The sequence below is a fragment of the Phragmites australis genome, chromosome 21, assembly GCF_958298935.1.
Source record: "Phragmites australis chromosome 21, lpPhrAust1.1, whole genome shotgun sequence".
Taxonomy (NCBI): Eukaryota; Viridiplantae; Streptophyta; class Magnoliopsida; order Poales; family Poaceae; genus Phragmites; species Phragmites australis.
In genome coordinates, this window is record NC_084941.1 from 4,765,469 (window position 1) to 4,785,958 (window position 20,490).

Genomic DNA, 20,490 nt, shown 5'->3' on the forward strand with positions numbered 1-20,490 from the left:
CTGCGCACCGTTGCTACCGTGTGTGTGGTGCCACGCCGTGCCACATCCTGCTGCGTCGTCGCCTCCTCTGCACTCCCGACCCGTAGCTCCACCGCACCGCCTCCTGCTGCATCGCGCCAGCTCACACGCTCAGCCCCGCGCACGTCCGCACCGTTCCGTGCGTGCTACCGTGCCCCGTGTAGTCACCCATGCACGCTGCGTCGCACCCCGCCGCTCTGTCGGCCCGACCTTCCCTGCCCACATGCCATCCCGTCTTTTGCCGTCGTCGCTTCTCCTCTGCTTGGTCGAGGCTGCTGCCACTGAGAGCCCTCTCCCCTCACTGGTCTCCTTCTCCTTGGCTAGCCAAATCCAACCTTCTGTCGTCCTTGCGTGCTGTCGTGACGCAAGGCCACCCCTTCACCCCCTCCGGCCTCCCTCTCCTCTCCCGGTCGCCACCCTCAGCTCTCTTTCCCTCCGAGCCGCACATGTTCGGTAATAGATCGAGTCAGACCGAGTACAATTGGGTGCACAGGGGCAAAAGGACCAGTTCAGCTCGATTTAAAGGCATGTGAAATAAGTAAATATTAAAATAATAAACAGGATGATAGTTACCGAATTAGCTTTTACAGTGACATATCCTGAATACCATCTTTTACTATAATAAATTTTAAGGAGCCATCTTTTGTAGTGGCAGATTCTAAATTCCCTCAAAAAGATAGGATCGGCGACCTCACTGGCTCGGTTCAACCAAAAGATGTCTCTACGATCGGAACGGTGTGAACCGGGTCGAACCAACACTGGTTCAACAGTGAGCAACTAAAGGATAGCACCGGGGAAGTTCTCCAAAGAAGTAAAGAGTGCAAATCAACCAGGATGAGTAACATTGATATTTTTCATAGGATAACAATTCTATTTTTACTGTATAGTTTTCTCTCTACACTACATAACTCCATTTGCCTATTATTTTTTATGAACCAGTAGCTGGACCATTGACCCAGTGGTCCGACCGATGAACCACTGAAACGCTAAGCTCATCGGTTTGATCGGTCCATTTTTTTTCTTCCATGGTGTGGGTACTGGGGCTCCCAAACAAACCGAGGTCAAGAAGAGGATTTGCGTTAAAAACTACTTTGAAGGACTACTCAAAATTTCCTTTAAGAACATCTTAGAAACAAAGAAAAACTCCTGCAGCTGTTGTTGGTTTCAAAAGGCTAATCTAAGTTACAATATTTATATTTATACTACTCAAAAAGTCTCTAATGAGTCATACGCGTACTCTAAATCCCACGCCCACCCCTTAAATCCTTGCACCATCAGACGGTTCATATCCATTCCACGGTCCGATCTCCCTCTCATCCGACGGCCATGTGCGTATCCGGTGTTCCCAAGCGCAGCCGACCAACCCGCATCACACGTCTTTCACGGTTCTCTTGCATGATCCCATTCCAAATTGCCTCCCAAAATCACGCCTCTCTTGAAGCGGCCACCGACTCTTTCAAAGTCGCGACCGGTGAGCCGCCCATCATCACCGTCACATCGCCTCTCTCACATGTCGTTGCCATCACATCCTCCACCGTGCGGTGCCCGTGTCCATCCTCCTCCGCTCTGTCCCCATCACCGACTCCGATGAGACCGCACACTGTAGATCTGCATCGGCCTCCTCTGCGCCCATTCACACCGTCCCCGACTTCCTCTGATCCTCCTCACGGCATCGTGCCCTGCCCTCTTCTACGCCAAAGCCCCTCCTGAAGACCACCCTCCACCGCGTTGCCCCTCTGCAATCCCCCCTTTGAAGCCCTTCTCAACCTCCCCTTTCGTCGCCGCTGGATGCTCTCCCCCACGCTGCTGCCATTCAATGGATGCAAGAAACAAGTGGGTGCCGTCATGGAAGCGACTTCCCCATCAGGCGCCAAGATGCTACAGACCAGCATGGTGGCAACGCCAATTTGCACCACCACACACCACAACTAGTGGTGCTTGACCGTCGGGCGTGGAGATGATGTAGCTCTATGGCGGCACCGATGCGCGCCACCACATCCTGTAGCCGGTGGTGCTCGACTGAAGGTAGGGGAGAGAAGCAGTAGTGCGAGAGAATTAATTTTTCATTTGGAGTTGTTGCGAGAGGTGACGACATGCTTCTTCACCTCTTTTCCTTCCGGATTCCACCATTCGAGTGGTCTGTGACTCGTTGATGCAGTACAACTATTACCTGCGTGAGTTTTCTGTTTTGTGTGTGCGTGTGCAGATGTGTTGCTGGAATATATGCAGCAGCGTGGTGGTGGAGTTGCCCATGCTTAGGTCAGGTGCGTCTCCTTACCCTTATTGCATTTCCTTGTTTGTCTATTATAGTCTAATGTCATTACTTTGCTCAAGGACGCAAGATTTTTTGTCGTTCCTTGGCTCTGAATATTTTCACTCACCTTAACTTGCAGGTTGAATTTGATTGACTTCTGAACCTAAACTAAAGCAATGTTTTGCCAAAGTGGTGAAAATTGCATCGTTTTGGCAATTCCCTCTTAGCATTGCGATATATTTGATTACCTATGTCTTATAGATTTGATTGCCTGATATATTGTAAAATTATGACAGTGCATTAGCTCTAATGGATAAAATTATCCTAATCTATTGTTTTTCTTTGGTTAACAATGCCAATCATATAAAATTATAGTTCATTGATAGTATTGGTTAGCTCATTTAGGTCAGGATAAATGGTACATAAATATACTAAGTAGCATGCGGTAATTAGTTCAAGTCTCATTGCAAACCTTTGAATTCTAGAATCTATGTAATCAGTTGACAAATTCAAGTAGCAAGTAATAATATAGGGCCATTAGCAACAGTAAATAATTTCAACATGGTTGAAGATGTAGGTCCTTATATGAAGTGTTTCCTTTTAGACACTATTTGGTTTGTATAAAAAAATAGTTGAAAATGCATATATTTATGTCTTTAAAACGAGAATCAAGTATTGTTTCTGAAGCCATATCTCATAGTTCTACAACTTTGCGGTGTAAAATCCACCAATTCTCACTATATACTTGTTTTTCGTCTGTAGTCGCTTTACATTAACTATATTTGGCATTATTGGTGAGATTAGGAGGATGTCTAGAAGGATTTGAACTATGAGGCATTGCAGCTCCCAGACATGACACATGGATGGTATATGCATAAGAGAGGATACCCCTTTTAAGTCAGGTATGTTTTGTCATGAATGATGATACCAAGGTGAGACATTAGCTCTACTTTAATGTGCTTGCGACCGATAATAGTGATTAATCATTTTATTGGTAGGTTTTTATCACTTTCATGGTTTTTTAATTCCTCTCAGCAGTGGTAAAGTCAAGACAAATTTGGTGTTCCAGCACCTGGTGGCAATTGTTGGCCTCAAATGTTTGGTGTAGTTCCTCTTCCATATACTTCGCTATGCCTGAATCTAAATGTTTTAGGATACCTTCAGATTAGTTCCCTGTTTTACTCTCAGTTATTACCCGGTGTCCCCTACTCCCATGGGTGACAAATCATGATTGAAATAATTGAAAATAAATATATTTGGTTGTTGATGTGAAAAGTTTAACTGAATGAAAGCAATAGACTCCAAGTAGGATAGTACTATGGATTGTAGTACTTAATTTCAGTTTGTGACGTTACGTGATGAACTCATGTTGTGTGAAATCGGGCTAGTTAAGCAGATAGTGACACATGCTATATCATGAAAAATATTCGACCCTCGTTACAACATTCGAGCACATAACTAGTACATATACTCAAGTTTCAATTGCTTTTTTTTGCGAGAAATTTAAATGGGCTAGATCGCCCAAATGAAAATAACCTATTTCAACAAAAGATCCAAACAGGCCCATCAACTTGTAATTTCCGCAAAGGTCGCGTAATGTGACCCTATCGTTGGCCTCTATGGTAGAACCAGTCGGGAGGTATGATAGACGGTGGTTCACCTGCAGCGGATATAACGGTTTGAATCCGCTTATCTTCAGCCGGTGAACTTAGCGGATCCTACGATAGATTGCACCGAATTTTGCTTTGACAGTTTGATCTATAATTTCGCATTCATTCGCAAGACCAAATGAAAACCCAACATCCTCACCCCACATTAAGCCCAACCAATGAAGCCCAGGCAATCATACTCGAGCCCGATCCAAAGCCACAAGCCGACTCTCGCCACCGAAACCAACCCGTAATAAGTAGCCCAACTTGCCCTTCCCCCCACCATTCCATTTCCATCCAATCTCCCCCTCGACCACGCTTGCCGACCTTGCCGCCGTCGGCCCGTCGTCTCCCGCGCCTCGACCTCTCCAGTCGCTGCCTCCTGCCCGCAGACCCGGCCCACCCGTGCCTCCCCGCTCCACGTCGCGCTCTCCTCGTCCACCTCCCGCTACTCGGCGGCATGTCCGGGCCCGCCCCAACCCCAACCCCCACTCCTACCCCGACCCCGACCCCGACCTCGCTCCCGCCGCCACCGGCAGCCCGCCCCCCGCGGTACGATTTCCTCAACTCCAAGCCGCCGCCCAACTACGTCGCGGGGCTCGGCCGTGGCGCCACTGGCTTCACCACCCGTTCGGATATCGGTCCGGCCCGCGCGGCGCCGGACCTGCCCGACCGCTCTGCCGCCGCCGCGGCACCTGCTATCGGCCGCGGCCGTGGGAAGCCGCCCGGCGAGGACGACGGCGATGATGATGGTGGCGACGAGGAGAAGGGGTATGACGAGAACCAGAAGTTCGACGAGTTCGAGGGGAACGACGCCGGCCTCTTCTCCAACGCCGACTACGACGACGACGACCGCGAAGCGGATGCCGTCTGGGAGAGCATCGACAAGAGGATGGACTCGCGCCGCAAGGACCGTCGCGAGGCGCGTCTCAAGCAGGAGATTGAGAAGTACCGCGCGTCAAACCCTAAGATCACCGAGCAGTTTGCTGATCTGAAGAGGAAGCTGGCCGATCTGTCCGCGCAGGAGTGGGAGAGCATACCGGAGATTGGGGACTACTCGCTGCGTAACAAGAAGAAGCGGTTTGAGAGCTTCGTGCCCGTGCCGGACACCCTGCTTGAGAAGGCCCGGCAGGAGCAGGAGCATGTCACCGCGCTTGACCCCAAGAGCCGTGCCGCTGGTGGCGCAGAGACGCCGTGGGCACAGACTCCAGTTACAGATCTGACAGCTGTGGGTGAGGGTCGTGGCACTGTGCTTTCGCTGAAGTTGGATAGGTTGTCGGATTCGGTTTCTGGGCTTACTGTTGTTGATCCAAAGGGGTACTTGACAGACCTGAAAAGCATGAAAATTACTAGTGATGCTGAGATATCTGACATCAAGAAGGCACGACTGTTGCTCAAGTCGGTGACGCAGACGAACCCTAAGCATCCACCTGGTTGGATTGCTGCAGCTAGGCTCGAAGAGATTGCTGGCAAGCTTCAGATTGCTCGGCAGCTCATCCAGCATGGCTGTGAGGAGTGTCCCAAGAATGAGGATGTTTGGCTCGAGGCGTGCCGTTTGGCTAGTCCAGATGAGTCAAAGGCAGTGATTGCTAGGGGTGTGAAAGCAATTCCAAATTCTGTGAAGCTATGGTTGCAGGCAGCAAAATTAGAGACTAGTGATCTGAATAAGAGCAGGGTGTTGAGGAAAGGGTTGGAGCACATTCCTGATTCAGTTCGGCTGTGGAAGGCTGTAGTGGAGCTTGCGAATGAGGAGGATGCAAGGCTGTTGCTTCACAGGGCTGTGGAGTGTTGCCCGTTGCATGTCGAGCTGTGGCTTGCACTTGCGAGGCTCGAGACCTATGACCAAGCGAAGAAGGTACTTAACAAGGCGAGGGAGAAGCTTTCTAAGGAGCCTGCCATTTGGATCACAGCTGCGAAGCTGGAAGAGGCTAATGGGAACACGCATTCAGTCAACAAGGTGATTGAGAGAGGTATCAGATCTCTACAGAGAGAAGGAATGGATATTGATAGGGAGGCGTGGCTAAAGGAAGCAGAAGCTGCGGAGCGTGCTGGATCTGTTTTGACTTGCCAGGCTATTGTGAAGAACACTATTGGCATTGGAGTTGATGATGAGGATCGGAAGCGCACATGGGTTGCTGATGCTGAAGAATGCAAGAAGCGTGGTTCAATTGAAACAGCTCGTGCCATCTATGCGCATGCTCTTACTGCCTTCCTTACTAAGAAGAGTATTTGGCTGAAAGCAGCTCAGCTTGAGAAGAGCCATGGGACCAGGGAGTCACTTGATGCCCTCCTCAAGAAGGCTGTTAACTACAATCCACGAGCTGAAGTATTATGGCTTATGGCTGCAAAGGAGAAATGGTTGGCTGGAGATGTGCCTGCTGCTCGAGCCATTCTTCAGGAAGCATATGCTGCTATCCCCAATTCAGAAGAGATATGGCTAGCCGCATTCAAGCTCGAGTTTGAGAACAATGAACCAGAGAGAGCAAGAATGCTTTTGGCTAAGGCCAGGGAAAGAGGAGGCACTGAGAGGGTTTGGATGAAATCTGCCATTGTTGAGAGAGAACTTGGGAATGTGGGTGAGGAAAGGAGGTTGTTGGAGGAAGGTCTGAAGTTATTCCCCTCATTCTTCAAATTGTGGTTAATGCTAGGACAAATGGAAGACCGGCTTGGTCATGGAGCGAAGGCCAAAGAGATTTATGAGAACGGCCTGAAGCACTGTCCCAGTTGCATCCCTCTTTGGCTCTCTCTAGCTAGCCTTGAGGAGAGGATAAATGGCTTGAGCAAGTCACGTGCTGTTCTCACTATGTCAAGGAAGAAGAACCCAGCTACACCTGAACTCTGGCTTGCAGCAATTCGAGCTGAATTGAGGCATGGGAACAAAAAGGAGGCTGATGCTCTGCTAGCCAAGGCATTGCAAGAGTGTCCAACAAGTGGTATTCTGTGGGCTGCAGCTATTGAGATGGTACCACGCCCCCTACGTAAAGGAAAGAGTTCAGATGCTATAAAGCGATGTGATCACGATCCGCATGTCCTTGCAGCTGTGGCCAAACTTTTCTGGCTTGACAGGAAGGTCGATAAGGCTAGGACTTGGTTGAACAGGGCTGTTACTCTTGCTCCTGATATTGGGGACTTTTGGGCATTGTACTATAGATTTGAACTTCAGCATGGAAATGCAGATACGCAAAAGGATGTTCTGAAAAGATGTGTTGCAGCAGAACCAAAACATGGCGAAAAATGGCAAGCAATAACCAAGGCTGTCGAGAACTCACATCAGTCAGTTGAGGCCCTTCTGAAGAAAGCTGTTGTGGCCCTTGAAAGAGAAGAAAATCCCAATGCTGCAGACGCCTAGACTCCTATATCATATTTATTTTTCTAAGATATTTGGTGAATGTATTTCGTACTACTGTTCTGATAATTCCGATTGCCTTGTGCTGAGCTATTTGGTTCTTTAGTGTTTCTTTTTTATTGTTCAGTCTGGAGTTTTACTTGGGAAAAGTATTTGATCATCAAGACTTGAGTTGCAGGTAGGTGGTTACCTGCAATACTGTACTTGATGGCATGCTCTCTATTGGCTTGAAACCTGATGTTGTTACCTGTAACACTTTGATTAATGGCTACTGCAAAGATGGTAGGATAGAGGATGCATTAACTCTGTTTAGAGAAATGTTGAGTAAGGGAGTGACGACTGACGCTATCACGTAAAACATAATACTGTAAGTGGTGTTATTTCAATTTGGAAGGACTTCTAGGAACTCTACCTGGAGATGACTGAAAGTGGAGAACACATAGTCTTATTAAAATGTGTTGTGTTGCGCTTAACTCTACCTGAAGATGATACAAAGTGCCTAAACTGTACTTTCCTTTGTCTACTCCAGAGGAGTTCAAGAAATTTTTAACCTTTGTCTTATGATGAAATCATCAGGGTTCAGAGTATGTGTAGGCCCAATATATAGTTGTTGTCACTGTTTCAGTACGATATTTTTGCTTAAATTTTTTAGAAGTTACACTTGCAGAAGTTGGTTCATACATTTGAGAAAGAAGACTTTCAGCTTCTTAATGGTTATTTTTCATCAATGTCTACTTAGCATATTAGTTGCCTTTTACTACTCTGTGCTTCAGATTTTCAGCTTCTGAATGGTCATTTTTCATTCTTGTTGAAATAATGCAGAAGTAAGCTTTCTACCGGTACTGAAAAATAGTTCTTACATCCTACTGGGTGGTACAAATGGGATCTGATATTTTTTGTTATTTTAGTGGTATCTGTATTGATGTAAGAATTTATGGTTCCATCACGCCTATGGTATTGCATAGTTAAATTATTGGTGGTGCATCAGTGAATATTATGCTCAGCTGTTACTTTTCAGTGAAGATTGATTTTTATTAATCACACCTCATCCTTGTTACTCTTTCATGCGTGTTTTTTTTATGGCCTCTATCATAAGCTGATTCAAAAGGTTAGGGAATTGTTCCTGAATGGAATGGCATAGCTTCTGATAATATGTGTTGCAGCAGAACCAAAACATAGTGAGAGATGGCAAGCAATAACCAAGGCTGTTGAGAACTCATATCAGCCAGTTGAGACCATTCACTATAGACCTGTAGTGGCACTCGGTAGAGCAGAAAATCCCAATGCTGCAGACGCCTAGGCTCCTAGATCATATTGTCTTGATAAGGTATTTGGTGCAGTGTGTTCTATATTACTGTTCTGATTAGGACAAATCTGTGGCATTCTGTTCTCATAGTGTTCTGAAACTTCTGATTGTCCCATGTTGAGCTACGTTTGTTTCGGTGTTTTATTGTATTTTTCAGTTAGAAGTTCTAATTTGGCGGAAGTATTTGACCATTAAGATTTGAGTTGCACGTAGGTGGTTTGAGATAAGCAGAATTATTGTTATTTGTTTGCATCATTATTACGCCTATTCTTCTTTAAATGTAGCTATGTATTATTGCATGTCAAAGCGGTATCAATACTTTATTTTAAGCTGGGCAGACAGATCCTGTTGACCTATGTAATTTACAACCAGCTTGATGCAGAGGTCCCATCATAAAGGATTCACTTTGACAGTTTTGTTTTACTTCTTAGGCAAATAGGTGGTCTGTCTTATCTCACAGGATCGTGTGGTGATTGACAATTTTGATTAAAACCCATCACCTAACAATTCTAGATTAAAATTCTCACTGCTAACAATTGTGTGCGCTATGATACTGATAAGTATCAATTATCATAGTGCACAAACAAGCTTAGAGGCGCTCCGTGCTCCAAACAAGCGTTCTGTGACTGCATCCTAGACCTATGAATTACCCAAATAAACCTGTGATGTTATTGGCTATTATGTGTCCTCAAGTTCATTTGGAGAACAATGAAAATTTGATGGAATGCCTCGAAGGATGTTTAGGCTTAATTGTGAACTGATTTCTTCCCACTTATGCTTTCTGTATCGATACAACTCATGTTACTGTAATCCTGATGCTTCATGGGCGTTTTTTTTTTCTGCTCGTGCTTGATAACTAATTTTGCTTGTCCTGTGGGATTTTCCTCGGCTAAGAAAACTGTTTTTAATTCTGTCTGCCCACAGGTCTAAATCATATGCATGCTGACATTTGAATAACTGAAGAAAGTAGCAACAGTTTGGCAGCGAACTGGCTTGGCTCGAGTGATTACTTTCTGTCGGAGTCAATACCAAACTGATTTCTCCACATTGCCCGAGACGAGCTGATTTTGCAGCATTGCCCAAGACAAGATCTGATTTTGCAGCATTGCCCGAGACAAGAGCTTAGGTTTGAAGCATGTGATTCGGTTGTAATGTGTCTATCAGTCAATGCAATGCAATGTAGAACTTCTGTATACTGCGATGTGCTTGTATTCAGACAGGCTATGTCTTCCTTGAGATACCAGAAATCGCTAAAACTTTGGAAGTGTGTATGCGCAACTTCATAATTGTGTCTTGTACGGTAATTGTCGTCGTTGCCTATAATCTGACTCAATGCTGGCAAAATTCAATATGTATTTCCCATGCTCTGTTTGGTATTCTGCTCAGCGTGTATGGCTGTTCCGGCACCATAGCCGTCTGCTGCTGGACTGTTGCAACAATTTGCTGGAGACTCCAGATGATATCAAGATCTATTGTGCAATTCTGAGCACAGAATGACCAGGTGTGTCCAAGGTATACATAGTATGAACATCTGTTTCTGATTTGCTGTAAAGCACAATATGGCAATGGCCCATGGAGAGTAGAAAGAGGTGTGGCAGCAAACCAATCACCTTTCTAGTGACATAGGGGCTGGAGCAATTGAAGTTTCTTCTGCAATTGTTGGTTGTTCTGAATTCCTGTACGACAGGTTTATTATTCCTTTTTTTTGTCTTTATCCTGGTTGGAACCTTGTAATTCTTGAAGCCAACCTCATGCCCTGTTATGTCGAAGTTTTCTACACTAAGCAATCACGTTATGTTATCATGGGTCTCTTATCCTGTTGTGTTAGTACATGACACAAGCCCAGCTTCTTGTCATGCCCAACTTCCCCTCGACGGCTCGGCCTCTGCCTGGCGAGCTTCAGCACCAAATCCAAACGTCACTTACATACTGCATCCTCGTTACGAGCTTGATCTACGACGCACCAAGACGGCGATGTGCAGCCGTGAACGAGCGCGGACGATTGTGAGATACAGATCATTGATTGTTAGCCGCGCTACTGCCCTCTCTACTCACGCGAACACTTGGATGATTTCACAGAACTGAAGAAGAAGAGGAAGGGGAACTCGCACAAGGACTCAAAGTTTTGGTGCTGCTCTCTCTCTCTCTCTCTCTCCAGCTTTTCGGACTCCACTGTTTATACAATGACAACAAAGAAAACGGCCGTTGAGGCCACGCTAAACGCCACATGAGGCTACAGCGTGTGCCATTCTGCACACCATAAGTTTATGGTAATTCTTGTTTTCATCATAAGTTTATGGTAATTTTTTACCATGTGTCACGCTATGAATTGGATCCAAGCTCAAAATACATGAGATTAAATTTTATAGAATTTTTTTCCATTGCACCCGGCCTCTTTCGCTCATATGCTAACTAACTCAGACTAGGCTTGCACTAGACCACAACCCAGTCATGCGCTTACAAGAAAACAGATTCGACGCAAAAACAGAAACACAGAAGATGGAGCAAAACAACGCTCAAGATTATTCCAACACTGATGGAGAGCAAAATTAAAAGGAAAACAAAAGGCGGTTGGTTCGATGGAGTGCGAGCACGGTCCGGATCGAGGCAGCCCCGATCGTATGCAGCGCCGTCAGGATTTACGATCAGATGACCGTCACACCGTCCGGTGCTGTAGAGCCCGGGGTGTCAATCCTGTCGACACGGTGCTCTGCACGCCGCCGAGCCAACCGTCTTTGCCCCCAAGCTTGGGATGACGTGGGCCACCGCTACGAGGCCCGGCGAGAGATCTCTGCATGCGCCTGCCTTTTTATGCTGCTGCTTGCCACGCGATAGAAGCGATGTGGTACTAAACCACTCGAGCGGGTGTCGCGCGGGACCGGTAAAGATTGCGTACGGGGGACGCCCGAAGCCGAACGGGAGTCGGCGTCCGAGTCGCCGCTCGCGCAGCCGAGGAAAACGTGGCCCCGTGCCGGGCGCAGGCGCGTGCATGCGACGCTCGGATGCGCGCCTGGCTGAGAACGCCGGTGGCCTCGGCATGGAGATGCAGTCCGCCGCCGCCGTGCCTGGCGCCCGAGCTTGGAAGTGCCGTGGACGCGCGGGTCGTGGCTACGTGCTCGCGAGGTGAAATCTTGCGAATTCACTTGGCCGCAAGTGCTATAGCTAAAAGGAACGATCGCGCGCGAGCATATCGATGATGCTGTTAATCAACTGTGATCGATCTTCCGAGGTGTGGTGAGCGAGACAGACACAGTTGAAGATTCGCTGATCTCGTCTAATAAACCTGTCGATGTGCTATAATTGTTAGAATTATATGACCCCATATAATTTTAGTAATTCTTAATAAATCTCAAAAGCTCTTTTTATAAAGAGACGACTTATCATAAGGCTCATCATCTATTAGTACAATATTGCTAATGAAGGTGAAGGTGAGGGTTTTCTTCCTATATATATCTAAATATATATCTAAAGACCCCCACCTCACTGCAGAATTCTGAAGGAGAATTAAGTGCATCGTCAGAAGGATTCTTCAGCTTCAGGCTTTAGCAAAGAGAGCTCAACGTACTCCAACAAAAGAAACCCAAAAGAACAAAAGCAACGCGGATAAAGTGATGGGCAGCGGGCGTGCAGCTATTGTTCCAAATCCGTTCTAGGAAGCAGAATCACAAGACAGAAATGTTAGCATTCTATTGCTAATAAAACTCGGGGTATACACTTACAAACAAGATACAGCAAGGTTCAAACATAAATAGCATACTGGGGGCAAAGTCAGCAATCACAATTCACAAATCCTTTATTGATAAATCATATAAAAGCTAATGCTCCAGTGGCTTATAAATTCGAGCATGATGTGTGGTTTATGTCAAACCAGAACATCTACGCAGCCACAGGAACAGGATGGTCCTTCAAGAAGCCAATGAGCAGCTCATTCACCTTGTCTGGGAACTGCTCCTGCACAAAATGGCTTCCTTCAGGGATGTAGGCGATCTTCAGGTCTGGCGCAAACATCTCCATGATGCCGTCTTTCAAAACGGACTCGAAACCAGGGAGCTTGTAGACGTAATCTTTCTCCCCCATGACAACAAACACCGGGACTTGGAACTTTGGGTCTTCAATTGTTTGTCTCTTATCGAGAGACCTGTCAAGTGTAACAAACACGCATACACTTAATTTTGTCAAGCACCAGAATATCTAAAAATACCAGAGGAAAATAGCACCATAATCAAGTCATATTCACCTGTATGGCATCTTCAGTGGATACCGGAAACCAGACTTCTCATAGAGTGATGCATAGACAGCAAGATCCTTCTCACCGAACCATTCAGGAAGAGGACTCGACAAGTCTGCTAGATCAGTAATCTCTTGATCTTCTTTTGCTATCGGGATCTCGCTGCTAGAGAACAGAATGTAGATGGTGCGCACAACTCTACTGACATCATATCTGCCGAAGTCAGCCTCCGCTCTTCCCGGTTCCTACAAGCTTGGGACCTGTCATATAAAGTGCAAACTCTCTGCTCTTTCCTGACATGGGAATGCTCAGGTAGAAAATAACCTGCCAGCGCAACATGTAGAATCCTTCTGGCATGGTGGCGAAGGAGAAAGCAAAAGGACTGAAAGGGATGCCCAAACACATCACACCGCACACGCGGTCGGGGTGACGGAGAGCAAAATCATAGGCTGGCATGGCTCCGAAGTCTTTCCCCACAAGGAATGCCTGATTTGAAGCAAAATGGAAGTTACAAAACACCAACAGCATGAACTGGTTTCATTTGGGGCAAGCTGATAATCGTATTGGTTACAATGATGGAAAAACAAGCACTTACGCTTATTAAAAGTTTAAAACCACTAGTTTTTCTAACAATGAAGCAGAATCAGATATCTCATTTTTGACCTTGTTTACAGAACAAGACTTCCAACTAGACAGATCAATTGTATATAATTTATACCAAGGGACTGCTTGCATAGCTATTGAACAAATCAGCACGTGTTTGTTCACAAGTTCTACTCGATCTTGTAGGATTCCATCATAGTTCTTCCCCCAATTATGCCAAGGGATATCTCCGTATTCTTATCTGTTTCAATGATGGAAAAACTAGCTCTTACTCTTAGTAAAAGTGTAAGCTAACAACAATTCAACTAAAAATGAAGCAGAATTAGAAGTCTCATTTTTTTTGTCTTGTTTACTAAACGGAGTATACTGAACGTCTACCAGCTTGACAGATCAATTCAATGCTTGACAGAAGCATGACTGATGAACAAATCGGCAAGCGTTTGCTCACAAGTTCTACTCAATATGTAGGATTCCACCATAGTTCTTCCCCCGATTATGCCCTTTTTAGTTCAGAAGTGCTAGCACAAGGCCTTATATATCTGAAATTGATCTGAACAGCTAACTCAATGTGAAAGCGGTGATACTGACACCTTGGGGATGGAGAGGGCGTCGAGGATGCCGAGGAGATCATCCAGCAGGTCGTCGTACGACACCTCCTCCTTCTCAGGCGGCTCGTCGGAGAGCCCGTATCCGCGCCAGTCCGGCGCGACGGCGCGGTACCCGGCGGCGGCTACGGCCAGCATCTGGTGGCGCCACGAGTACCATATCTCCGGGAACCCGTGCAAGAACACCACCACCCCCTGATCACCTGCACCGAACACACCGGGAAGTTCTTGGACTGTGCCACGCCGAGCTAGAAATAGAATGAGAGCAAGAACACAAAGCAAGCGCTGATCAGTGATCACCTTTGCCAGCCTGGGCGACATGGAGGTTAAGGCCTCGAATGGGGAGGTGACTGTGCTCAATCTGCTGCTCCATGTCCATCTCTCTCTCTCTCTCTCTCTCTCTGCCCCCCCCCCCCTCTCCCTCTCCCCTGTATGTACCCTCTAGAAAAAATACATTCCTGCCCCAAGTTTTCATGTGAATTTCCTTCAACAAAAAGTTTTTCTCTGAATATTTGGTGTAAAAGTCAGGAGCGGCAGCTGATGTTGGGATTGATGGCTCAAGCTGCTGGAATTTCAATGGAAAAAGACAGATTGACAGAGACCAGCCTAACTTTCTCCACTGAAATATAGGCCTTGCTGTCATGCTATCCTACCGGTTGTGTCTATTCTTCATTTTTCAAGATTGTACAAAGCACACCGTTCGACAAAACGAAGAAAAACTGCGCAGTCACAGCTAAAGCTGGCTACATTATTTTCAAGGTCAAGCACTCAAGCAGTACCAAAACAACCCCACCACATTCTTAACCTGTTCTTAGCACAAGCATCCCTAATGCATCGTCTGAAAATGGACGATCTTTCATGCCATATCAGATGATTCAGAACAACAAGGCGCACCAAACTTACAAGTACGATGAACGAGCATCTTTATTCCCGAGAAAATTCAGAGCTACACGGATCATGACTCATCAAGAAAGGCAACGAGGCAACGGCAATGGAGAAGCAATTGCTGCAAGTTTTGTCCTCGCTGTCCCACTGACACCTCAGGCGACGATGGGGTGGTCCTCGAGGAAGCCGAGGAGGAGCTCGTTGACCTGCTCCGGGAGCTGCTCCTGCACGAAGTGGCTCCCCTCCGGGATGTAGGTGATCTTCAGGTCCGGCGCGAAGGTCTCCATGATGCCGCTCCGCATCGCGGTCTCGAACCCTGGGAACTTGAAGGCGTAGTCCTTCTCCCCCATCACCATGAACACCGGGACCTGGAACTTGGAGTCCAGCCGGTTCGGAAGCTTGTGTAGAGCCCTGTCCAATCCATGGAAGCAATGAACACCAGAGTTGCATGACTACATGTCCTACTCGCAATGCAATATGTTGTGCCGTTCGACTGGAGAGAGGAGCGCATGCAGTTCTTGCAGTGTTGACTGTTTGTTATTACTAGAGTACTACCTGTATGGCATCTGAAGAGGGTAGCGGAACCCGGATTTCTCGTAGAGCGCGGCGTAGGCGTCGAGGTCCTCCTCGGTGAACCACTCCGGGAGGGGCGTGGACAGGTCGGCGAGGTCCATGATCTCCTGCCCTTCCTTCGCCGTCGGGATCTCGGCGGCGGAGAAGAGCACGTAGACGGTGCGCACCACGCGCCTCACGTCGTACCGGCCAAAGTCGGCCTCCGCCCTGCCCGGCTCCTGGAGGATCAAAACACGTGAGCTGACGAACACCAGTTGCAGAGCCAGAGCAGCAACTTCGATAAGAAAAAATAAATCTTTCGGAGACTCGAGAGGTGACGTACACGCCAGCGCAAGATGTAGAAGCCTTCGGGCATGGTGTCGAAGGCCATGGGGGCGGGGTTGAAGGGGATGCCGAGGCACACCACGCCGCGGGTGCGGTCCGGGTGCTGCAGCGCGAACTCGTACGCCGGTATGGTGCCGAAGTCCTTGCCCACCAGGAACGCCTGCACGCGCGGAGGAAGAGGCAACAACACTTACGGTCACGGCATATCTCTCATCTGTTTCTTGGACGCTCCTCTGGATCCGTGTCCTACCTTGGGGACGGAGAGGGCGTCGAGGATGGCGAGAACGTCGGCGACGAGGTCGTCCCAGGAGGCCTCCTCGTGCTCCGGCGGCTGGTCCGAGAGGCCATACCCACGGCAGTCCGGCGCGATGGCGCGGTACCCGGCCGCGGCCACGGCCAGCATCTGGTGGCGCCACGAGTACCATATCTCCGGGAAGCCGTGCAGGAACACCACCGTCCCCAGGTCACCTGCCACAAACAAAACACGAAACAAAAACACAAGCATGAGAAAACACTCCAACGCCGCTCGCTCATTTGGGACCGAATCGGACACGGTGCGCAGACAACGATTACGCGGAAGACTTTTCTCACCTTTGCCTGCCTGAGCTATGTGGAGGTTGAGCCCGCGGATGGGGAGGTGGGTGTGCTCGATCTCCAGCGCCATCGCTGACTTGCCGCTTGCCTGCCTGCTCCTCGAGGACAACCAGAGCGAGATGCTTCAGCCTTACAGGGAGTGAAGTGTGAGAAGGCAGTTAAATGGATGTGCATCAGTGGCTGGCCCTGGCCGGTCACTCTCCCACTTGTCAGCTCTGCCTCGGGCTTGTCGCTTCCTTCTTTGGCCCTTCTCAAGACAAAAACTGCACAAGCTGGAATCTGAGGATCCACAGATCAGCATCACAAAAACTGCACAAGAACGGGTGTAGTAACCTGAAAATCATACAGCAGAGCAGTTGTCAGAAATCAACTCAAAACTGTTGTCCGTCCAAACTGATTCTGCCATTCCTAACTTCTTTCTGGGTGATTGGCTTCTCGTAGCTGCCTGTTTGGATGTCAGTTCCCAGGCCCTCGTAGCTGCCTGTTTTCTTTCCAGAAATCACGTGTTGGTTAAGCAATTCTTGTCAACTGCTTCTACACTCCACATGGCTTGGTATTGTCTAATTGATCTCTATCAGGATAGAGGCAGATCATGAAATCTTTACCTGCTGAGCATGATTAGACCCTCCACATGGGAAGACTTTAAGCATGACATGAAGAAACTAAGATAAATCGATGTTGCATTTTTCCACTTCCCATCTGTGAGGTCTACTGCTATGGTTTGGAGAATTCGTTGTGCTTGATTTCATTTAACCACTTGTGCGTCATTCTTGAGTCTTGACTCCAAAAAATATATTAATTTTTTTGCATTGTTAAGTAGATTTTAATACAAGAAATAAAAAATTAAGGGATGGATATAGTATAAATATGAAGATCATAACCTCAATTGAATAAAAAGGTACCCATCATCTCATGATAATATTAAGACAAGTCCTTGGATAAGCATGGAGCATGGTACCCACTTCTGGACCAACGAAGCTCGTCTATCCATGCTTGCTTGCTGAAATCGCACAACTGCGAAATTTGTGGTACGTGCTAATATTAACCAAAATTTGGGTATTCTGATATAATTGAATTTCTTTACTCTTCATATAATATACATCACTAGTAATAACATTTACTTACAGATCCAAAAATATAAACTATATTCTTAGTTACAAATGTGATTTTTTTTAACTAGCTATTGTGTTCTGGCAAACTGTTTGAACCTTAATATAATGGTATCCTGGATCTTGAATGTTTCTGTAGTTTGTAGTACTTGGAGCATCATCACTCTAAAGATGCTGAATCCGTTTCAATCAAGGTGTTGAAAAGTTTAATATAGCTATATCAGACAACAGAGATTACCAAAGCATCTACAAGTTAACTTGTACTAACTTACATAAAGATGCTTAATGGTTTCCGCGTATCTTTGTCATTTAATCATCATTATATTAGTTTCCCATCATCAAGTCTGTTCATTGTCCAAAAATCAATCCATAAGTACCTAATCTGAGCAAACCGATATGTTTCAGAACGGTATGCCTGTTGGATGCTACAATATGTTTTGCTCAGCTCATATGTTTTCGTTGTAATCCTGATACGAACAAACAAAGGCTAAAGAGGCGTTATCCGGCACAAATATGGTCCTTATTGCCAGAACCCCTTCATACATATACTTTACAAAACAAGTTTGCAACATCAGGAACACTAAAATTTACAAACATAGCAAGCGCCACCAAGGTCCAAGGTACACATTATAGAGTATACAAGAAAACAAAAATACTTCGGACTGATGGATCACCGAGCCTCACAAGATACGCGTACAGATGGGGTATCTCAAAGTTCATAGGCCGGGAACCTTGATTCAGATGGGTTAACCATGTCCAAAAGGAGGAATGCCATCCCAGCCTTCCCTTCAAACAGGGAAAATGGGCGATCACCACCGTGCATGGCCCCCTCGGCAATCAACCGATCAGCTTTCTCGAGAAGAAAGCAAGCAAAAGCCTTTGCCCGGTAGAGGTAGTCAGCATTGCCAGTTAACCTGTAGAGTGAGAGAAACACATAGGCGTTCCCGCTTACACCGTGGCATATTCCGACTCTCTTCAGAAGACCTCGGTTCCAGATAACTTCGGCAGCCTCTGCAGCTGATTGCTTGAAATGATCATCATGGAAGACCTGAAATACAAATGTAGCAACTCATGATGACCATATCCAGAGATTATTAGACAAGCTATCACTTGGCAGCTCATCGGTGATCAGTTAAACATTGTGCTGAACTGCAGAAGAACACCTGCGTATGTGGGCATGCCATGCATGCACAACTACCCTGATAGGGACTTCGAAAAAACATGCACAAAACACTAGGGGATATGCAGCAGAGCAAGTGTAAACAGATGCAGCAATCACCTCATAAGCTTTGGCAAGCGTAAGAGCAACACCAGGGGCGCCATGACACCAATGCACCAAGCGATCAGATTCGTTGCCTTCACTTGAGGGATAGTTGCCACTAGGAAACCGGTTCTTGATCATGTATCGCAGCGTGTTCTTCACATCATCCTGCTCATCCGGCCTCAGTTCGGTGTGCATGAGTACATGCATGATTCCAGCAAGACCATGGGCAGCACCCCAGTACTTCTTCCCATGCCATTCGTACATCAGCGGGCTACTCCCCTTGCTTGACAGCTTTCTTCCCTCCTTAATGATGTCCTTTGCCACAGAATTCTACACAGTTGAAGTGGTTTCATCATCCAATAAGATTTCAGTGCCTTCCACATAACTCTATGAAAACAAGAATTCTGAAAGAGAACAGAACTACAGCATGAACATACAATGTGCTCGAGGGGGATCGTCTTCTCGCTGAGATGCTTGTTCAAGAACAAACAAGCCCACAAGTACCCCGCCCTTCCGTATAACAACTCATTGGGAACTTTCTCAGTGACCGTTATCTACAAAATCACAAATGAGGACAGCTCAGTCTACAACCTCAGGAATACCAATTATACCATCTGTTGTTCAACAGCTATGTAGGAAACAGCACATTACACGTACGGTGTACAAGTGAAGACACTTGACAAATAAACCCAAATTACGCTCATTAGGAGCCTCACCTCATCAAAAGAGCTCAGATATTGGGTGACCATCAGCTGATCATCGCAATGCTTCGCAATCACTGCTCCGAGAGCGCAGACGCCGGCCCTCCCACAGATGAATGTTAAGAACCTGCGCCTTGCACCCATGCCACCCTTTCATATCAACCACTAACAGAACGGTCCAACCAAGAGTCCAAGACAACTACTATCGAACATGAGCAAGAAAGGGCGCAAGCAGTCATCTTACGGCAGGCCCCGCGACGTCGCGTCGCACGCCCGGACGATGTCGGCGGCGAGGGCGAGGTCCCCGCGGTCGCCGGTGACCTGGAAGGACTTGAACAGCAGGAGCGCCGTCCCGAGCGCGCCCGTGTAGAGCGTGTAGTCCGTGACCTGCCGCCCCGCCTTGCCCCAAGTCTCCTCCACCACCTGCAGGGGAGACGAAACCGAGTGGGGCCATCAGTCACTCGATCGATCGAGCACCTGGCGGGCGGGCGGGCGGGCGGGCGGGCGGGCGCGTGCGCCACGAAACGAAACCAAAACCAGGCGGACAGAAGCCAAGCCACCGATCGAGGCGTGCCTTGTCCTTGAGCCGGAGCGCGGCGCGGAGGAGACGATCGGAGAGCCTGGGGTAGGGGAGTGAGAGCAGGCCGCGGAGGCCAACGCGCCGGTCGACGCACCCCTGGCCGTCGCCGCCGGAGGCCTCGGCGACGAAGTCGGGGAAGTCGTTGGGGAAGAAGCGGTCGGCCATGCCCTCGCCGCGCAGGCTTCGACGCCGCTTCGAGCCGGACGCTTCGCGGGGGTTCGCGACCGGCAGCCTCCCCGTCGTCTGCTTCTTGTCACCAGTCCCACCGCCGTTTCCCATGCCTGCCCGTGGGCTCGGCTTACAAAAATTGTTGGCGAGTTCGCTGGACGCCGCGGCGCTGGCACGTCTGTTGCGCCGCGCTCCGAGCAACGCGTGGAGCGCGCCGCCGGTTTCCCTATCCCCCCTTCCTAACGAGCTGCCTCAGCGTTCGGCTAACCGTCAGGTTTCGCTT

At 47.8% G+C, this 20,490-nt stretch overlaps 4 protein-coding genes across 6 annotated transcripts; 1 reads left to right on the forward strand and 3 right to left on the reverse strand.

Moving 5' to 3' along the window:
* Positions 1–4,060: 4,060 nt before the first annotated feature.
* LOC133904054 (protein STABILIZED1-like) lies at positions 4,061–7,615 on the forward strand. The gene has a single exon (XM_062345531.1). It carries the CDS (start codon positions 4,061–4,063, stop codon positions 7,268–7,270), a length of 3,210 nt encoding a protein of 1,069 aa, XP_062201515.1. The 3' UTR covers positions 7,271–7,615.
* A 4,625-nt stretch (positions 7,616–12,240) lies between these two features.
* LOC133903893 (uncharacterized) lies at positions 12,241–14,429 on the reverse strand. Its single transcript, XM_062345373.1, has 5 exons — positions 14,310–14,429; positions 13,995–14,212; positions 13,126–13,287; positions 12,811–13,046; positions 12,241–12,711 (listed from the first exon to the last, which is right to left on the reverse strand). Exons 1-5 carry the CDS (start codon positions 14,386–14,388, stop codon positions 12,450–12,452), a joined length of 957 nt encoding a protein of 318 aa, XP_062201357.1. The 5' UTR covers positions 14,389–14,429; the 3' UTR covers positions 12,241–12,449.
* A 486-nt stretch (positions 14,430–14,915) lies between these two features.
* On the reverse strand, positions 14,916–16,548 carry LOC133903892 (uncharacterized). Of its 2 annotated transcripts, XM_062345372.1 has the most exons (5): positions 16,383–16,544; positions 16,042–16,259; positions 15,790–15,951; positions 15,450–15,685; positions 14,916–15,305 (listed from the first exon to the last, which is right to left on the reverse strand). In XM_062345372.1, exons 1-5 carry the CDS (start codon positions 16,453–16,455, stop codon positions 15,050–15,052), a joined length of 945 nt encoding a protein of 314 aa, XP_062201356.1. In that variant the 5' UTR covers positions 16,456–16,544; the 3' UTR covers positions 14,916–15,049. The 2 variants fall into 2 exon arrangements, with proteins under 2 accessions (XP_062201356.1, XP_062201355.1); XM_062345371.1 differs by having other exon boundaries at positions 16,042–16,548.
* Positions 16,549–17,992: 1,444 nt separating this feature from the next.
* Positions 17,993–20,459, reverse strand: LOC133903987 (lanC-like protein GCL2). Of its 2 annotated transcripts, none has more exons than XM_062345487.1 (6): positions 20,034–20,459; positions 19,704–19,882; positions 19,475–19,586; positions 19,196–19,312; positions 18,774–19,088; positions 17,993–18,542 (listed from the first exon to the last, which is right to left on the reverse strand). In XM_062345487.1, exons 1-6 carry the CDS (start codon positions 20,316–20,318, stop codon positions 18,204–18,206), a joined length of 1,347 nt encoding a protein of 448 aa, XP_062201471.1. In that variant the 5' UTR covers positions 20,319–20,459; the 3' UTR covers positions 17,993–18,203. The 2 variants fall into 2 exon arrangements, with proteins under 2 accessions (XP_062201471.1, XP_062201470.1); XM_062345486.1 differs by having other exon boundaries at positions 19,475–19,592.
* Positions 20,460–20,490: the final 31 nt, after the last annotated feature.